This window comes from Tachyglossus aculeatus, chromosome X3 (assembly GCF_015852505.1).
Source record: "Tachyglossus aculeatus isolate mTacAcu1 chromosome X3, mTacAcu1.pri, whole genome shotgun sequence".
NCBI lineage: Eukaryota > Metazoa > Chordata > Mammalia > Monotremata > Tachyglossidae > Tachyglossus > Tachyglossus aculeatus.
In genome coordinates this window covers 10,286,730-10,306,783 of record NC_052099.1, presented here as the reverse complement: position 1 = coordinate 10,306,783, position 20,054 = coordinate 10,286,730, and the positions used below count along the sequence as shown (strand labels likewise).

The 20,054-nt window shown below is 44.7% G+C and overlaps 1 protein-coding gene across 3 annotated transcripts in view; it reads right to left on the bottom strand.

Moving 5' to 3' along the window:
• MAN2A1 (mannosidase alpha class 2A member 1) overlaps positions 1–14,159 on the bottom strand; it is a 158,003-nt gene extending 143,844 nt beyond the window's left edge. The window contains exon 1 of one of the 3 annotated variants that reach the window (XM_038770504.1): positions 13,219–14,159. In XM_038770504.1, the coding sequence (XP_038626432.1) occupies positions 13,219–13,353 (135 nt within the window). In that variant the 5' untranslated portion in view covers positions 13,354–14,159. The remainder of the gene's footprint in view (positions 1–13,218) is intronic. The other 2 variants (XM_038770503.1, XM_038770502.1) reach the window with 2 other exon arrangements.
• Positions 14,160–20,054: the final 5,895 nt, after the last annotated feature.

Sequence of the window (20,054 nt, the reverse complement as noted above, 5' to 3'; positions counted from 1 at the left end):
ACTGTATTAAATGCTGGGATAGATTCAAGGTAATCAGGTTGGATCCAGTCTCTGTCCCACATGGGGTTCACAGTTTTAATCCCCATTTTACAGATGAGGTAACAGGCACAGAGAAATTAAGGGACTTACCCAAGGTCACAGCAGACAAGTGGAGGAACCAGGATTAGAACCCAGGTCCTTCTGACTCCTGGGCCTGTGCCCTATCCAGTAGATTGCCTTCCCAGACTGAGCCCCTTCCTTCCTCTCCCCCTCGTCCCCCTCTCCATCCCATCTTACCTCCTTTCCTTCCCCACAGCACCTGTATATATGTATATGTTTGTACATATTTATTACTCTATTTAACTTGTACATATCTATTCTATTTATTTTATTTTGTTAGTATGGTTGGTTTTGTTCTCTGTCTCCCCCTTTTAGACTGTGAGCCCACTGTTGCGTAGGGACTGTCTCTATATGTTGCCAACTTGTACTTCCCAAGCGCTTAGTACAGTGCTCTGCACACAGTAAGCACTCAATAAATATGATTGATTGATTGCACTGCTCCTCATCTGTTGTTCAGATGTGGAGTACCATTACAGATTACAGTTTGTAAACCCCCTTCTAGTCTGTAAGCTCCCAGAGGGCTGAATTGTGCCTTCCAAGCAGTACAGTGCTCTGTTCAGTAAGCACTTAATAAATATGACAATGAATGAATGAATGAAAGGGCAGGGATCATGTTTACCTACTCTATTGTACTGCAGTTCCCAAGAACCACTGAGGCTGACTTAAGAGGTAGAACTGGATGCCATAGATTTTATTAGTACAAAAGCTTCCATCAAAACGTAGCATTTCTATTGCCTTAAATACTGCTAACAACAAAAATTCAAGCATTGTCTTGAGCATTCCAAGATTTTCTAGACAAGGACTTGCCAAAACATTTGACTGTTTTCTCATGAGAATCAGGTAAGAAAAAATCGGACTTCTACAAAGAGGGAAAAATAAAAGTCAGTGAAATCAACATTCATTTGCAATGAAATAATCCTGTCCAGGAATACAGTTAAGAAATGAGTTGAGGCTGGTCTCTGGCTACCAATTCTCTGTCCCAGCTGCCCAATCAGACATTTTTATAAAAGACTTTGGCAACACCAATCCTAATTCCTCAACATACCTATATCTGCATGCTGAAGGAGCATGTTAGTCATCCTCCTCTAGACTTGTCCTGAAGTACATCTGGAAGGGGAGAACTAAATCAGTTCTAGACTGCAAGCTCCCTCTAGACTGTAAGTTCACTGTGGGAAGGGAACGGACCTACCAACTCCATTATATGGTACTCTCCCCCAAGCAACTGGAAGCAGCATGGCATTAGTGGATAGATCACGGGTGTGGGAATCAGAAGGTTGTGGGGTCTAATCCCAGCTCTGCCACTTGTCTGCTGTGTGACCTTGGGCAAGGCTCTTCACTTTTCTGTGCCTCAGTTACCTCATCTACAAATTGGGAAGTGAGACTGTGTCCAACCCAATTTGCTTGTCTCCAACCCTATCACTTAGTACAGTGCCTGGCACAAAGTAAGCACTTAAATACCATTTAGTACAGTGTTCTGCACACACTAAGCACTCAAAGTTCAACTGATCAATCCTATGCCCTCGGTACTGGATACCATTTCTTCTTCCCAATAAGGCTGTTGGTTCACTCTTCAACAACCACAACAAGACTGTCTCCCGGCTTGACTCTTTCATATAGATTTACACAGCATATTGTTGTTGAACACCATGATTTCTATTTTGCAATTGCAGCTCATCTCCCCCGGTTGATTTATTTCAGTCAAGTTGGTTTTGGGTTCACTGAGCTCATTGAAAACATCATTGAGTTCTTATAATAGGCCATTAAGCAAACTTAGATTTGGTACTTTCAATATTTTCTCTTAGCTGGATGAGGGAGAGAATGTGCTCAGTAGTCAAGTATTCTGAGCAAAATCTGGTTTGTTCTCAGTTTGTAATGCAATGTGAGATCATTTTTTATGTGGCTTACTATGACATTGATGAAGATGATATAATTGTGTGAGGAAAGTTAATGGATGGTAGGTTTTCAAGATCTTGAAGTCTTCTTTATCAACAGTATTGTCTCTTAAAAGCAGTTCGGCTTAGTGAAAAGAGTCTGTTGTGTGACCTTAGGAATATCACTTCTCGGTATCCTCATCTGTAAAAATAGGGATTCTTTACCTGTTCACCTTCCCCCTTAGAGGGTGATCTCCATGTGGAATGGGGAATGTATCCAGCTTGCTAATATTATATCTACCCCAGCGCTTAGTACAGTGCTAGACACACAGTAAGAACAAATGCCACCACTATTATTCCTTTCCATTCAGAACTCATATTCCCAAACTCTGTCCTCCCCTGACTTTCCCATCACTTTAGACAGCACCACCATCCTCCCTGTCTCATAAGCCCATAACCTTGGCATTATCCTCAACTCACCTCTCTCATTCAACCCACACATTCCATCTGTCACCAAATCCTGTTGGTTCAACATTCACAACATCACTAAAATCTGTTCTTTCTTCTCCATCCAAACTGCAACCACATTGATCCAAGCACTCATCCTTTGCTCTCTTGACTACTGCATCAGTCTCCTTGCTGACCTCCCTACCTCCTTTCTCTTCCCCCACTCCAAACTGTTCCCTCCATGTCTCTCCATTCCTCAAGAGCCTCTAGTGGCTGCCCATCCACCTCCACAAACAGAAACTTTTTGCCAGCAGCTTTAAAGCACTCAGTCACCTCGACCCCCCCCCATCTTACCTCATCGATTTCTTCCTACAACACAGCATGCCTGTTTGGCTCCTGGAATGTCAACCTGCTCACTGTACCTCCATCTTTATCTCATTCATTCAATTGTATTTAATGAGCACTTACTGTGTGCAGAGCACTGCACTAAGCACTTGGGAAGTACAAATCAGCAACATATAAAGATGGTTCCTACCCAACAACAGGCTCACAGCCTCCACCAACCCCTTGCCTACATCCTGAGCACAGGCCTGGGAGTCAGAAGGTCATGGGTTCTAATCCCAGCTCCGCCACTTGTCTACTATGTGACCTTGAGCAAGTCACTTCATGTCTCTATGCTTCAGTTATCTCATCTGTAAAATGGGGATTGAGACTGTGAGCCCCACGTGGGACAGGGACTATGTCCAACCTGATCTGCTTCAATTTACCCCAGCACTTAGTAGTGAGGGGCACATAGTAAGCGCTTAAATACTGTAACTATTATCCTGCCTCTCCTTCCCCTGTCACGACAGACTATCATTCTCCCCACTCAAAAACCTTTAATAAAAATCATATCTCCAAGAGGCCTTCCCCAATTCATTTCCCCTACTCCCTCTCCCTTGTGCATCACCCCTGAACTTGGGTTTATACCGTGTCTCCATCCTTCGGCATTTCTGTACATATCTGTGACTGAATTTAAATTATGTCTCCTGCTCTAGATTGTAAATCCCTTGTGGGTACGGAATGTATCTACCAACTCTGTTGTGTTGTAATCTGCCCACTATAAGAGTTTAATAAATGCAATTGATTGATTTAGTTGGATTTGGCTTCCTTCTGACTGAACAGTTTTGCCTGTGCAGTGCCACTCAAAATCCTTTCTCCCTACTTTAGTGTAGCTATGAATGGGTGCTCAGTAGTGAAGTACAATGGGGTACATGCTCTTGTAGGGTTAGCCAAGCTGAAACTGTGTCAAACCAGGGATCAGGGTAGTAGGGAATTATGCAAGAGTCATCCTGGACAAAATGGAGGGGACATTGCAACCAGAGGCCATTAAGACTGGCAAACTGAATGTTCCACTACATTGCCCAAAACACCAAAATAGCATAAATTGAAAAAAGAACAGGAGCAGATTTCTGGGTCAAAAAAGAGTCATCCTCTGGGGCGACAGTGTATGCTAAGAATAAGCCTAGAGGAACACACACATCTTGATACCTACGACTTGCTATCTTAATTGTGAAAGTGAAAGCAAACAGCATCTACGAAATTAGGAGGTTTAGAGAATTTATTGCCCAAAGAAGGATAGCTAGCAAGGGGTTACATTCTTAAAGTACAGTGCTAAGCACTTAGTACAGTGCTTTGCACACAGTAAGCACTCAAATACAATCGAAAGATCCTTGCTGTTTACTTACCAGTAATAATAATCATAATAATGATGATAATAATAATAATGGTATTTGTTAAGCACTTACTATGTGCCAAGCACTATTCTAAGCTCTGGGGTAGATACAAGGTAATCAGGTTGGACACAGTCCCTGTTCCACATGGGGCTCATGCTCTTAATCCCCATTTTACAGATGAGATAAGACACAGAGAAGTGAAGTGATTTGCCCAAGGTCACACAGCAGACAAGTGGTGGACGACCTCTGACTCCCAAACCCGTGCTCTAGCCACTAGGCCACGCTGCTTCCCAACGCCAGACACGCATACAGCTGCTTCTTCAGCTAGTATACAGTATTCTACGCAGACAAATGCATACTGTTGAAAGAACATTCCCTAATTCTGCAATAGCAGTCTATCCAAAACACAGATTGAAAACCCACTATTAAGGACAACTGTATTCCTCAGTAAAGCAAGGAGACTTGGAGCTATCTTGAATCTACACTGGATCTATCTCGAAGGATGTAGTGGCACTGGTAGCTATATTTCTCTGAATAGCAACACATTTGCCACAGTCAGTACATTAATAAGAGTTACCATTATTATTGTGGCATTTGATGAGTGTTTACTATTTGCCAAGCACTGGGGTAGATACAAGATAATCAGGTCAGACACTTCCTATCCCATATGGGGCTCGGAGTCAAAGAAGGAGGGAGAACAAATATTTAATAGTCATTCTCCAGATGAGAAAACAGGCACAGGGAATTTCAGTGATTGTCCAAGATGACATAGCAGGTAAGTGGCAGAGCCAGGATTAGAACCCAGGTACTCTGGTTCCTAGGCCTGTGCTCCTTCCACTAGGTCATGCTGTGAGCCTCGACACAGCCTCTACATTAACAGGAAGTAGAAAATATTCTTCCAAAAAGACACAAGGGAACTTTACTCGTGTAATGAGAGAGAAAGAGTGATCAAGAACACTTCATTACCAAATTTGTGAAAAGAAAGCTGAAAATCCCAATTGCTCTCTGTCTAGGATAATCTCAATATATTAAAATGATGTTATTGGACATGAAAAAGTCCCATCGGAGTCACCCAAAACAGATTGATTATGCACCAACACGCAAAAAGTCTTTTTCAACATCACAACAATAAGGGAAAGAGCTATTTGCACCAGGTCAGAACACTGCTGCAATCAAAATTCAAAAAAAACAAACAGAAAAAAAAAAAAACCAAGTCCTTGCCAACAGAAGCCTAGAAATAATTGTGGAAATATCGATTTCAAAGCATGATGCAGACTATCTACCATGCTTCAAATACAACCGTACGAGAGGAATTGTTAGACGGCAAGGTCACAGCCAAAGCACTGTGTTTTAAAACCATTTCAAAATATGCTTGGCAGAAGAATTGCCCAGAAGCAAACAGATGCTCAAACTACAGTACCCATAGCTCAAAGGAGCTGGTTTCCCCTACACTCCTCAGAAGCTATTGGGACATCCTGGGAGGCAACTGGCTCCTCTGCCTAGGAGTTATCTTGAGGACCTTCAAGAAAAAGCAGTTAGCTGAGGTTCCTGTGTTATGTGGTGCTTCAAAGCCACTCTTGGATGAGACCACACTAGAAGAGTTTCATTGGTAAAGTACTGATCTCAACTTACACCTGGGGTGAAAGGAAGCTAAGATGAGTTAATTTGCGGTCTTTTCCAGTCACTTCCCCCCAGGAAAGGTTAAGGTGACCACAGTGATTGCTTTCTCAATCAAGCCTGACAATTGCAGTTTTAATTTTGGTTGCTATTCTTTCCAATTTGTAATATTGATTAAATATAAACTTTGGACATTGTCCTGTTTGAGAATCTGGTTTGGCCATAATTACTGTGGCTTTCACAGAGCTTTCAACTGGCTGGAATTTCTCATCACTCCACTTCCTTGAATGGCTAATTTTGGTCTTAGTTCAGTGTTAGGCAGCTAAGTGGCCCCAATTTCAATCACATGAAGCAATTTACAGAAATATGTTCCTACATAGCCTTGTCAGCAAATAAGGCAAAAGTGAAAAGATCATGAAGAAACAAAAAGGGTTAAGGAAGAAATACAAAAAAAAATGGAAGGCAAGAAGAGCACAGATGAAAGCAGAAGGAAAAAAGCAGCTTGGAATGCCCTGCAAAGACATCCAAAAAAATGATAAGAGTTCTGAAAAGTTGAGATCCCACTACTTCTGCTGTGGTCTCCCAAGGACTTGTGCTAGGACCAATATTTTGTTCTGGGTGGTTTTTTTTCCTTTTTTTAGCATCTTCATAAAGGATCTGGAAGAGCAAGTGTGCAGAGAAGCCTCCAAGACTGTATTTAGATGACCCCAAGCTGTTCTAAGAGAAACCTCATGAAAGTGGGGAATAAACTGCATGAAGATGTCAAAGCTGAGTGGGTGAACTGAAAAAAAGGCAGATGAGCATCAATGTGAGCATGTACAAGATAAAACACCTAGGGAAAAACAATCCCAAATTCCAACTATGGTAATTGGCTCAGAGCTATCTGTCATGACTCAATAAAGAGACCTTGAAGTCAATCTTTACTGTTATTTTAAAACTATTAATTGAACATACAGCCAAAGAATTAAGGTATTTCATATGCAATAAGCCAGCTGAAACTCATCCACCCAATGTTATTAGCTATACGATCCAGAGGTGTACAATATTTAAACACCCCATTAAAGAGCTTGATGGCTCTATCAAGATGACTATCAAAGAAAATTTTTAACCTCTACATCACTGATCTGAAGAAAGAATAAACAGATAAGTGCACAGAGGTATTTTTAACACAATGGAAAGAGTGGAATAGCCAAGCACGGTGTTTTGGAATTTCACTACCTTAAACAGAAAAAAAAAAGTTGACAATCAGGTTTTTTTCTTCTCCACTAGAAGGGGGTCAAAAGTTATTTTTTTTCTTTTCAGTTGCAAGGACTTTGAAATACTGCACCTTAGCTTAGGGCATAGTCAAAATGTATCCTAGGGATTTGGGAAATAATTAGAATAAAACTGCTTTCCTTACACATGCAAATATACAGAGTCTGGTACTGATCAGAAGAGATTTGATTATCTTCATTCAATATGACTGTGCAACTCAAATGGCGAACTATAGGAGTCTCTCAAAATCCATGAGGGTACCTTGGAGTTTTGACAGACCCTGGGATGAGAAGAGCTACCTGAACAGACAATGGGATGGTTAAAGCACTACGCATCATTGGCGATACTGTACAGTAATCCAAAAATATCAGATTAGAATATGTTCAAAATCTCTCCTGAAAACAAGGTTAAATGGATCTAGGTTGCAATCAATGACACTTAGTGAGCACTTACTGTGTGTAGAGCACAGTACTAAGCGCCTGAGTAAGTACAGTACAGAGTTGGTAGACTCGTTCCCTGCCCACAATAAGCTTACAGTCTAGAGGGTTTCCAAGTGATGCTATGGATTGCTTCCGTAACAGGACAAACCGCTACCTAATATCTAAAAGGTGACGTATTATCCTTGATGAATTAAAGCAAGAGGATGAAGATCGATACGGACAAATACAAAGCAATATATGAGGACCAAAAACCAAACTACAGCAGAAATATGAGAGGTCACAATAGACAAGCTCTGTGGTATACTATAATTTTGTGAACGAACAATACAATATTGTAATTCAAAAGCAAGCTTGACCCTGCAATGCGTTCCTAAAAGAATGACATACAAAGGCCAAAATAAGTTTGAGTTATCAACTCCCCTTTTTGCCCCCTGCCCTATATAACCCAAGCCATCCCCAGCACCTGTGAGATTCATCCTCACCTCAACAGGAGGAAAAGTTGTCAACTTCTCTCCACAGTCATTGAGCACCTGCTGTGTTCAGAGCATCACACTAAACATTTGGGAGAGACTAATAAGCAGCATGGCTAGTGGTTAGAGCACAGGAGAGTCAGAAGGTCATGGGTTCTCTAATTCCAGCTCTGCCACTTATCTGCTGTGTGACCTGGGGCAAGTCACTTTGCTTTTCTGTGCCTCAGCTACCTCATCAGTAAAATGGGGATTGAGAGTGACCCACTTCAGTCTATACTTCACAATGCTGCCCAGATCATCTTTGTGCAGAAACACTCTGGGCATGTTATTCCCCTCCTCAAAAATCTCCAGTGGCTGCCAGTCAACCTACGCATCAAGTAAAAACTTCTCACTCTCAGCTTCAAGGCTCTCCATCACCTCACCCCCTCCTACCTCACCTCCCTTCTCTCCTTCTATAGCCCAGCCCGCACCCTCCACTCCTCTGCCACTAACCTCCTCATTGTACCTCGTTCTCACCTGTCCCACCATCCACTCCCAGCCCACGTCCTCCCCCTGGCATGGAATGCCCTCCCTCCACACATCCGCCAAGCTAGCTCTCTTCCGCCCTTCAAAGCCCTACGGAGAGCTCACCTCCTCCAAGAGGCCTTCCCAGACTGAGCCCCTTTTTCCTCTCCTCCTCCCCATCCCCCCACCCTACCTCTTTCCCCTCCCCACAGCACCTGTATATGTTTGTACAGATTACTCTATTTTACTTCTACATATTTACTATTCTATTTATTTTGTTAATAATGTGCATCTAGCTTCATTTCTATTTATTCTGATGACTTGACACCTGTCCACATGTTTTGTTTTGTTGTCTGTCTCCCCCTTCTAGACTGTGAGCCCATTGTTGGGTAGGGACTGTCTCTATATGTTGCCAATTTGTACTTCCCAAGTGCTTAGTACAGTGCTCTGCACACAGTAAGTGCTCAATACAATTGAATGAATGAGCCCCACATGAGCTTTCTGTTGTTGCTATTCTTTCCAATTTGTAATACTAGTTAAGTATCAACTTAGGTCATTGTCCAACCTGATTTGCTTGTAGCCAACCCAGTACTATGTACCAGGCACTGTACTAAGCAAGTGCTTAACAAATACCATAATTAAAACAGGACAGTCCCTGCTTTCAAGTGTCCTTCCTTTCTCCCCTCCTTCTCCCCCTTTGCCTTCCTCACTCCCCAATGCCCTGTCCTGGGTCACCTCAAGTTCAGCCCTCCTTTCAAAATGAAAAACTGCCATCTGTCTAAAAGCCTGCAGCTGTACAAAACCAGGAGGCATCAATCAAGAAATTGGAGTTTTTGTTTCTTTAATACGAATTCATGAAGGCTAGCTTCCTTTCCATTTTTATCTTGTACTCGAGGCAGAAAATATTTATATATACAAAGTGGTTCCCCGAAACCTGATGTGTGCTGGGTAGCCAGGTAGCTATAATCTACTGTGCAGGTGCAAGACTTATGTCAAAGAATTTACAGACTCCAGATGGCACCAGCTGTATCTCCTTCAGCTTCATACAGCTCCTGCCAGGAAGTGAATAGCTTCCAGTTATTTACTTCTACCATTTTCTCCAGAGAACCAGAAGAGAAGGGATGCTCCCGAAGACCAAATGACTTTCCATTCCTAAGAGAAGACAGAGTCTTGCTAGGTAGCAAGGTAAAGCCACTGCTTTGGATCCAAAGCTCGTTCCCTGAGCTGATCCTGCTACAAAGCCACTGCCACTGTTGGATCCAAAGGAATGGTCTTCTGGATAAAGCATACAATAGCCTTCCTATTCCCCCAAAACATACTACTATCCCTTAGGAGCAGAAGGCTATTCCTTTGGCTCCATCTTTAGTGATGACAGCTCTTCTTTCCTCAAGTTCCTGTAGTTATTTTTTTAAGTCTTTGTGTGTGTGTGTGTGTGTGGTGGTGGGGGGGGGGGGGGGTGTCAGTATGTGCCAGGCCCTGTACTAAGCACTAAGTTGGACACAGTCCATATTCCATATCCCACATGGGGCTCACAGTCAATCCCCATTTTACAGATGAGGCAACAGGCAGAGGAGTTAAGCGACTTTGCCAAGGTCACAGGGCCTACAAGCAGCAGAGCCGGGATTAGAACTCAGGCCCATGCTCTTCCCACTAGACCTCGATACTACAGTTTCTCCAATGTCTGCTAAATGACACATAAGGCTGGAACACAAGGATGAGGAGTTGCAAGAATGAGAGATGGGAACAGTGCTACAAAAGAATAGGAAGAGGTTTTTAATCAAAGTAGCAAATATAATGTATTGTCCTTTCCCCAGTTTACCCTCAGGGTGTATTGAAAGACAGGAAACCAGAGGGAAAAGGAGGAACAAGGGCCACAAACTGCATTATCATTCCTAAATTATAAAGAGGTCGACCATTATTCCTCCAGGGAAGTAGCATGGCCTAGTGGAAAGAGTCTAGGCAGGGAATCAAGGGACCTGGGTTCAAACCTCCCTCTGCCACTTGCCTGCTGGCTGACCTGAAGCAAATCACAATTTCTCTGGGCGTCAGTTCTCTCATCTGTAAAATGGGTTTTCAATACCTCTTCTCCCTCCCATAGACTGTGAGCCCCATGTGGAACCTGATTGTTTTATCTACCCCAGCACTCAGTACAGTGCTTGGTGCATAGTGAACACTCAAATACCACAATTATCATTGTCATCATCATCATCAAGTGCTCCCTCAGGTCAGCTAGCATGTTTTCTGGACATAGCCCCAGAAAAAGAATTCTGAGAAGAGAGAACTATAAAAACGAGTGAACGATGGAGAATTTAAGCCAAATTTTATGTTTTGGAGCAGTGTTCAATCGATATATTTTGAATTCCATTTTAAGTGATGGTCACTAAATGAAAGTCACCTAAACTGCTAAATAATGTAATTAGAAAACTTAAGAAATGAGATCTACTTCAGAGATAATTACAAAAGATATGTGAGGGCACTTTAGAGATTCCTTAAAGAGCACAGAAGTATGCAAGTTATACTATTAAAGTGACTAACTTATTAAACCACAAGTCATCTAGCATTAGCCTTTTTCTCTTCACCTAACTGGAACACAGTGCTTTTCTACACACTGATTTATCTCTCTCTCCTCCCCTATTCCAGCTACTATTTCTTTTCACATCCACCCCTCTACCTTACCATATGCTACAAGGGTGAGGTAATTTAAAAAAAAAACAACCCACACACTTGATTCACATCAAGATTCCTGACTTAAATGTTACTTCACACATGATCATTTCATTTGGTAGGCAATCAACTATTTAAAAAGTATCAAGCACATCTTCCCCTCACATTGCTCTTTGGGGCAAAGCCAAGAGATAGCAAGGTTCTGCATCATTCACTAATTGGAAAATCATTTGAATCGGTTCTACCAAAAAATGCATCAGTGCTCTGTAGGGACTCCTATGGACAGTAAATTTAAAGATTTCATATGGGCTGGACTGTCAATCAGTAGTATTTACAGAGCACTTACTATGTGCAGGGCACTTCAGAGAGTACACTACAGAGTGGGCCATTTTCAAGGGCAGTGGACAGAGAGGAGCTCCATCCTACCTCCCATCCGTTCATGCAAGGATTTCCCACTACATACTGAGCATTCACTGTGTGCAGAGCACTGTACTAAACGCTTGGGGCAGAGGTGGTAGACATGTTCCCTGCCCACAAGAAGCTTGATTGTTGTTTCTCAGCACCATAAGTACCCACACAAAAAGAGTCCCTCCCTCTTTTCCAAATGAAGTCTTCTGGATCAATTTACAGCTAATAAAAAAATAGATTCAAGTTATTTTGATTCCTTCAAAGGACTAGAAACTCCCCAGTTTTAGTCCTACGGAATTTACTCTAATGGTAAATTACTTGAGACTGAATTTGTACACCACAGTTCGGTCATTGCACCCCAGCCACAGCATGAAGTTTTTACATCTCGAAACCAAAGTGGGTTTTTTCTACATTTCCGTTACTGACTTGAAGAGTCTGAACTCACATCCTTAAAGAAACTTGAGTCAATTTGAAAACAGCATAGGTTTGAGCGCCCCATAGCTTCAAAGTGAAGTATAGCAAAGCTTTCTTCCTAATTCACACTCTACCACAAATGTAACCTAGAGGTGATTTAAAAAAAAGCTGACGACACAAGAATCCACCCCCAGCAGATTGTTAAAATCGAATAGGTTCATAGCCCTTCCTACAACCCAAATGTTCTTTAAAAAACAAACCTGTCTCCATTGACAGTGGTTTAGTTTCATTGATCCATTTCAAGGTACTCTCAGGGAACGGGCTTTAGCTTCAGGCTGTAGGATTAACCGTTTGTTCATTGCAGATGGAGAGGGTTGTTCGCTTGGCTTTGACAGGCAAAGCAAAGCGGCCACACTCCTTGTCCTTGGCCGCAAATGCAACTCCCCAAGGCAACGGACAGCCCCAAGGAATAGGAGAAAATCGGGGGCCATGGCTAAATCCCTCAGTGCACTCACTCACCGAGCATGCAGGTTCCCCCTTACCCCAACGCTTCTCCAAATTACAACTCTGTCCCACTCTTCCCCAAAAGGCCACAAAGAGGCAGTGACATTTCTTGCAAGTTGCCTGAATCACCCTGTCTCTCTGACCCCCTCAATAGGCACCACCTTCCTGCACCTGGAGATGGAGACAAATGGCTGCACCTCCCTTCCTTTCCAGAGGGATAGGAGTTAAAGAAAAAAAAAAAATCCAGACTCCCCCCCCCAGCCTGGAGGGTGTCCATAGACCTCATCCCTTCCCCCCCCCCCCCCACACACACACCACTTCTTCCTCAATGCCCTAGTAACACACTTCCCACCCCAACAGCTCTTGGGAGTGGTATGCCCACTACAACAGGTGGTCACTAAAAGGCAGAAGATCTCGTTCTTCCGTTTAACCCACATTAAAACAGACCTAGAGTCTTTCCCACAGACTCACTCCCCCAAATCTCCAAGCCCCCCGAGGCCGAGACCCCTAACCCCCGCAGAGACCCAGATCACCCCAACCCACAAACTCCCCGAGACCCAGAAAAAAACCCTGAAACCCCCTCCTTCCCCCAAGAGAACTACACATGTCCCGGAATTCTTGGACGTCCCCCACCTCTTAGTAAGCCTAGACTAACCTCCCCCCCCAAAAAAAAAACACACAAACACACGCGGCAACCTCGAGATTCATTCCTTCCCCCACCCTAGTCACTCCTCTCGGGACCCAGAGATACAGTCCCCTGCAGTAACCCCATTTCTCTTCCTTCCCCTAGAGGATCTCGGCCGTCCTTTACCTTGGGAAAAGTGCCCTCCCGCCGGGGGCTCTTGGGATGGTCGAAGTGGCCTCGGTCCAACATCAGGTAGAGGGAAAAGATCACGACGCAGAAAATCGCGCTGCCGAACACGGTGAACTGGCGGCTCAATTTCATCTTCCAACGGGAGGCTCCGCTCCTCCCCCGGCCGGAGAGGGGCGAATTCCGGACGCCGCAGAACCGGAGTCCCGGGAACCGCCGCCGCCGCCTTCTCCCCTTTCCCCCCAACTACCGGAACCAAACAGCGGCCCCCGCAGCAAACTTCTGCCCCCGAGAGCGGGGCGGCGGGGGAAGGGAGACGGAAAAAGGCAGGGAGGAGGAGGAGAAGAAAGCAGAAAGGGGAGGGTTGGTGGGGAGGTCGATCCCGGATTTCCTGCCCTCGTCGCCCCGCCGAGATCGGAAGGAAAAGTTTTCGCCGCTCCGGCCCGCTCTTCGCCTCCCGCCCCCGGTGGGGAAACCAACCGTTAACCGCCCCCCACCCCCAGCCCGCGCGCGCCGGGGGGACCCCCGGAAGGATCCGAGCCGTCAACTTCGTGGCGCTTGTCCGGGAGCTGAGCCCCCGCCCCGCTCTCCGGCCGGCAAAGCAGCTCCGGGGTCCCCTCGCCAGGGGAGCCACCCAGGAGGGTCCCGGAGCTCAACCGACCGTCACCCCGCCGACTCTCTGCCGTCCTCTTCCGTCTCCTCCTCGGAGAGGATCGGTTCCGCCACTCTAGAGACGGGGGGAAACCCCCCGTGGGGCGGGCGAGCGAGAGAGAGAGCGCCGGGTACGGGGACGCTAGACGCCCCGTTTCAGCTGTCGCTCCTCGGGGACCTTGCTTCCCCCGCGGCGGCGGCGCCAAGAAGAGAAGGAAACTCTTCCTTCTCCCCGGTGCGGGCAATCGGGCTTTGGTCCTGCTGCCCAGACAAGAGGAGAGGGCAGTGGCGGCCCGGGTGGAGCCACGGCCGTTCACTCGGTCGGCTCCGGCTGCTGGCGAGCAGCGCCACGGCCCACCCCCTTCCTCCTATAACGACGCACGGGGGGCGGGGCGGGGCCAGCCCAAGTGGGGGGGAAGGCTGGCCAATGACAACGCTCCCTTCCCAGATCCCGCCCCCTTCCCGGCCCTCCCGACTCCGGGGGAGGCCTAGGAAACCCTTGTGCGGGAAGGGGCAATGGGGCAGCTGCCTTTTCCCCTTCCGTTCCCATTTCTCAGGAACAATCGCTTAGGCTTGATAAGGAGCGCGGAGGGGCGGCTGTTCCCAGCCGCCTGGATCAAGGTTGCACGCGGGTCTTGTCCTCCTAGAGATTACAATGTTGCTACCCCGCAGCTGCGGGTTGGGTCTCTCTCCCTCCCCCCACTTGGGAGGAAAGAAAAACAAAAAAAAGGATCGAGCGGGCAGAGAAGCTCCTCTGAACCATAACTCTCCCCGCCGAACTTGTAGGAGTAAAGATAAAGGCAAAAGAACAATACCATGCCGTGGAGCGGGGTGAATGAGCTGCGCCTCAATTCCCAGTTGGCGTAACTAATGTTTTGAGGATCAAGGGGAAAAGCGGTAGGTGACTGGCACGAAGATTCCCCGCTCCAAGGGAAGGTTGTAACTAGACTCTTCTCATCGGAATGCCAAACGAGAACACCCTCGCAGCGAAGGAACAGGATTCAGTAATATTACGAAATAACCTGATAAAAACCAAATTGGGGGGCCGCGGGGGAGGAGGTAGCCTTCGAACCCATTAGTAACATATTAAAACGGAGCTGCAGCTCAGTGCATAAACATTTTGGTTCTTGGAAATCGAAGAAAACCCCTTTACCTGTGTTTTTTCCAAAAATGCAAATTTCTAGAGAGCCAGTGGAGTTTTCCCAAGATAAGGAAGAAAGGAAAGGCTTTACTCCAAGGGATATGATGGGCTGAGCTCCCAGTAAACCCTATCGATTGATTGCTAAATCCTAGCACATACGCACATTTATCCCTCTGAAACAAATCGATAATTGATGGTCAGTCAATCGTATTTATTGAGAACTTACTGTGTGCAGAACACTGTACTAAGCACTTGGGAGAGTACAACAGTACAACTGATACATTCCCTGCCCACAATCAGCATAAGGTCTAGAAGAGGGTCTCTGTGCCCACGCTGGTGAACTTAACTCATGCCCTGACCCAAATCCAGAGTGTTAGAAGCAGGAAGAGCACAGGAGACCAGGTTCCTCAACCTTTGCTCCAGGTCACTTTTCAGAAACGATCATTAGCAGTAATTGTATTTATTGAGCATCCAATGGGTGCAACACACAGTACAACAGAAGCAAATGATGTATTCCCTGCCTACAAGAAGCTGACTAATGGGGGGAAGGAGGGAGACACACAGACATAAAAAACAACAAATAGAGGGAATCAGAATGAATAATGTGATATAATGAGGCATACACCTGTCCTATACCCACAACATAGTGTTATGGAGAAGTCAAGAGTGCTGAAGGTGGCTGTGGGGCTGTTCAGAGTTTAGCGGGAAAGGTGGGATTTTTGGAGGGTTGAACACCGGAAAGACGGAAGGGGGTTGGATTAGAGGATGGAAAGGCTGGAGGCGGGAAGAAATCCCTCCTCTCCCCCACCCAGGGCAGAATTTCAAAGGCAAAGAGACATTCGTAGAAATACACGGACACATACAAATGCAACTACTATACATGGGGAGGCAAACAAGGGGACACACAAAGACACTGACAAAGTGATAGAAAGAGGTAAAAAAATTCTATACATACATTTGGAAACGGGAGACCATACTACAGGAGATCGGCACAGAAAGCAGTAGGAGAGCAAGTGAAAGACAGGGAAGACAAAGGAAAAGTTGAGACTTTAGAGGAAAGATATGAAGGGGTTGGGGGGAGTGGGGGAAGGAAGGCCTATTGTGGTCTCACATAGTTCAGAATATCATACTAACAATCACATTAATACCATATATTTATATAGGAAACAAAGCCTCTGACAAACTATTACATTAATCTTCATGATATGCCCATAAGCAAAGGGCCAAGAAGTCCTGCCTTACCCAAGACTTTCCAGGTGAACACAAGTCAATTTCAACCTAAGAAAAGCTCATTACCAATCCCCTTTTATTGGACTGAAGTCAGTCTGGCAACACAGCTTCAATTGATTGATTCCCTGATTACCACAGGACCATTATGAAGCCAGAGTTACCTGCTCCCAAGCTCTGTCAAAATACCACAGTTTGCTTACACTGAACAAGACATAAACATCACGTTAGAAGTAAATATATGTTGTTCCATTCAAGGTCTCCACAGAGTTGTTTTACCCAAATTGCATTTCAAAAATATTTAGCATTGCCTTTGTTTTGCTTGCAAGACATCGACAAACTTTTCTACAGGTAAATAATAATCCAACTGCCTAACCATGTGAATCAGAAGTTTGGGCAAAAGGACAGTCAGCTCTGGACCATGGATACTATTTGAAGGGAATTTCAAGCTACAAGTGGCACAGCAATCCAGCAGAGTAACCACCTTCTTATTCATTCAGTCATACTTATTGAGCACTTACTATGTACAGAGCACTGTACTAAGCACTTAATGAATAGATAGCAATCAATCACATTTATTGAGCACTTACTATGTGCAGACCAGTGTACTAAGCACTTGGGAGAGTACAAAAGAACTAGCAGACATGTTCCCTGCCCATAACAAGCTTACAGTCTAGAAGGAAAGACAGCCATTAATATGAATGAATCAGTAATGTATAATATATAATTTAAAGATATATACATAAGTGCTGTAAGGTTGGGAATGGGAATAATATCAAGTGCCCAAAGGACACTTGATATGCAGCTCCTTCCTCTGCATTTTCAAGTTACAGATATGTATATAAGTGCTGTGGGGCTGGGTGGTGGGGGGGATGAATAAAGGGAGCAAATGAGGGTGACGCAGAAGGGAGTGGGAGAACAGGAAAGGAGGGCTTAGTCAGGGAAGGCCTTTTGGAGGAGATGTGCCTTCAACAAGCAACTACCCCACCCCCAAGAAGTGAGTTCCCAGCCATTTCTACTTTAGTCAGATGCACTTCAGGCTGATTTGAGACATCTTGGGCAGGGAACGTCTGCTAATTCTGTTGTATTGCAATCTCCCAAGCACTTAGTGCAGTACTCTCCACATAGTAAGCGCTCACTAAATACAACCGACTAATTGATCTTGCTGCCATGCCAGCCAAGCCAGGCCCAGACAGAGACCAGTGTGCATCAGGTCTGGCTTGGGTGCTGGATCTCCAGCCTCTGCCAGACTAATACCGGGAACGAAAACAACAGAACAAATTGCTTTTGTAACCTAACATAATTAACTTTTCAGGTCCTCTAGAGAGAGCTGTCAAGAGCTGTTCTCTACTGGTAAGAGAGAATTTTCCACCCCATAAGCTGCTGTGAAACACCAACCCACAAGTGTTGCATCATGAAAACTTCCAATTTCCATAATCTATTAGTTTTTAAAGAGATGTCATTCCGAAAAAATGGAACAAAGCACTTTGTGCTCGCTGGTAGAACAAGGAGGAAATTCTTTTTGCTGTCATTACTTCTACCATCATAATGGTCATATATGCCATGAGCAGTGACTTCCCTCCCTGACTTTGATCACAGCTGGGGAGTAGTCCTGTATCCCACAGGGACATGGGATAGAAAGGTGGTCCCAGCAGCGATGGACTGCTCATTACTATTATATTTTATGGTATTTGTTAAGCACTTACTATTATGTCTGACACTGTACTAACCGCTGGGGTAGATACAAACTAATACAGTTGGACATGTTCCCTTCCCAAGAGTAATGATAACAATAATTATGGTACTTGTTAAGTGCTTACTATGTGCCAAGCACTGTTCTAAGCGCTGGAGCAATGAGGTAACTGAGGCACAGAGAAGTGGAGTGACCCATCCAAGGTCACACAGCAGACAAGTGGCAGAGCAGGGATTAGAACCCAATCCTTCTGCCTCCCAGGCCCATGCTCTATCCACTAGGCTACACTCCTCCTCTTCTACCTAACTAAATGGAGTTGTTCTACATGCCATGCCATACAATATTATGTTTAACTAAATGGAGTTGTTCTACATGCCATGCCATACAATATTACGTTAAATCAGCATAGCCCCCACCCTCTTTTAGATCTATCTACAAACACATTATCAAGCCAAGTCTTCTTTTTGCACAGTACTTTGACAGGTATGGAAGTGGAAACAATTGAAAGTGTCTATACTCGGTCAGGATGTTTGGGGGAGTGATACTTTTTTTTAATGGCATTTATTAAGCGCTTACTATGTGCCAAGCACTGTACTAAGCACTGGGGTAGATACAAGCTAATCACGTTGGACACAGTCGCAGTCCTACATGGGGCTCACATTCTTAATTTCCTTGGAACATATTGTTTGGGCCATGTTTCAGCCTTTGGGGAAGTCTACCACCAAGCACCAACTTAGACTTCCAGAATAATGTGGTCAAAAATAAACAGGGTTCTCATCTGAGATTGCCCCAGATTCCTCCTGATTAACAGAGAGCGTTTCAAACCCCCTCCCCCACAGCATTGAAGAGGACTGTGCTCTATGCAGATGGGATCAATTTTAGCCTCAAAACAAGCTTCCATTAAGAAACATGCAGGATTTGTTAACTTTCTTTTTTATCACTTTCAAATCACTAATGCAGTTTGTCCCAGTGCTTTGCACATAGTAAGCACTTAATAAATGCCATCATTAATTAATTAATTAGACCATAAGCTCTTCCCTCCAGACAGTGAGCTCCTCGAGGGCAGGGAACATCTCTATCAACTCTATTGTATTGTACTCTTCCGTGTGCTTAGTACAGTTGTCTGTCTCCCCCTCCTAGACTGTGAGCCCGTTGCTGGGTAGGGACCATCTCTACATATTGCCAACTTGTACTTCCCAAGCGCTTAGTACAGTACTCTGCACATAGTAAGCACTCAATAAATACAATTGAATGAATGAATGCAGTGTTCTGTACATAGTAAGCGCTCGATAAATACCACTGATGGATTGATTCTCCCTCCCTCTTTCACTGTGAGCTCTGTGTAGCACAAGGAGCATGTCTGATCTATCTTGAATCTACCCTAGTGCTTAGCACAATGTTTGGCACATTAGTAAGTGTGCCAAACACACTTGCAGCGTGGCACAGTGGCAAGAGCTCAGGCTTTGGAGTCAGAGGTCATGGGTTCAAATCCCAGCTCCACCAATTGTCAGCTGTGTGACTTTGGGCAAGTCACTTCACTTCTCTGGGCCTCAGTTACCACATCTGTAAAATGGGGATTAAGACTGTGAGCCCCCCCCCACCATGGGACAACCTGATCACCTTGTAACCTCCCCAGTGCTTAGTACAGTGCTTTGCACATAGTAAGTGCTTAATAAATGCCATCGTATTATTATAGTAAGTGTTGAATAAATGTTATCATGTTATGATAATCATAAATGTTATGATTTTAAGGGGGGAGGGGAAAGAGGGAACCCAGTTCACAAACAACCTGAACCCCAAAACTGCAGCAGTAACCTGATCAGAACCAGAGCTCCCAAAGTAGCCAGAGGGTCCAAGAGAACTCCTTATCTGCCTCTTAATTCCAAAATACCTCAGTAAACACCTATTTGCCAGGCACTGTACTAAGCACTGAACCTTTGGCCAGGCAATGTCGGGACTACATCAAGATCACGTTTTTAACGCCTCTTATTCTCCTCTTTGACTACTGCATTTTTACCTTCTTCAAAAGGCTTTGTTCCTAGAGGTTTTCTTATTAAGAACAATAATTACACCTGTGGTATTTGTTAAGGACTTCCTATATCTCAAGCACTGTGTTAATAATGA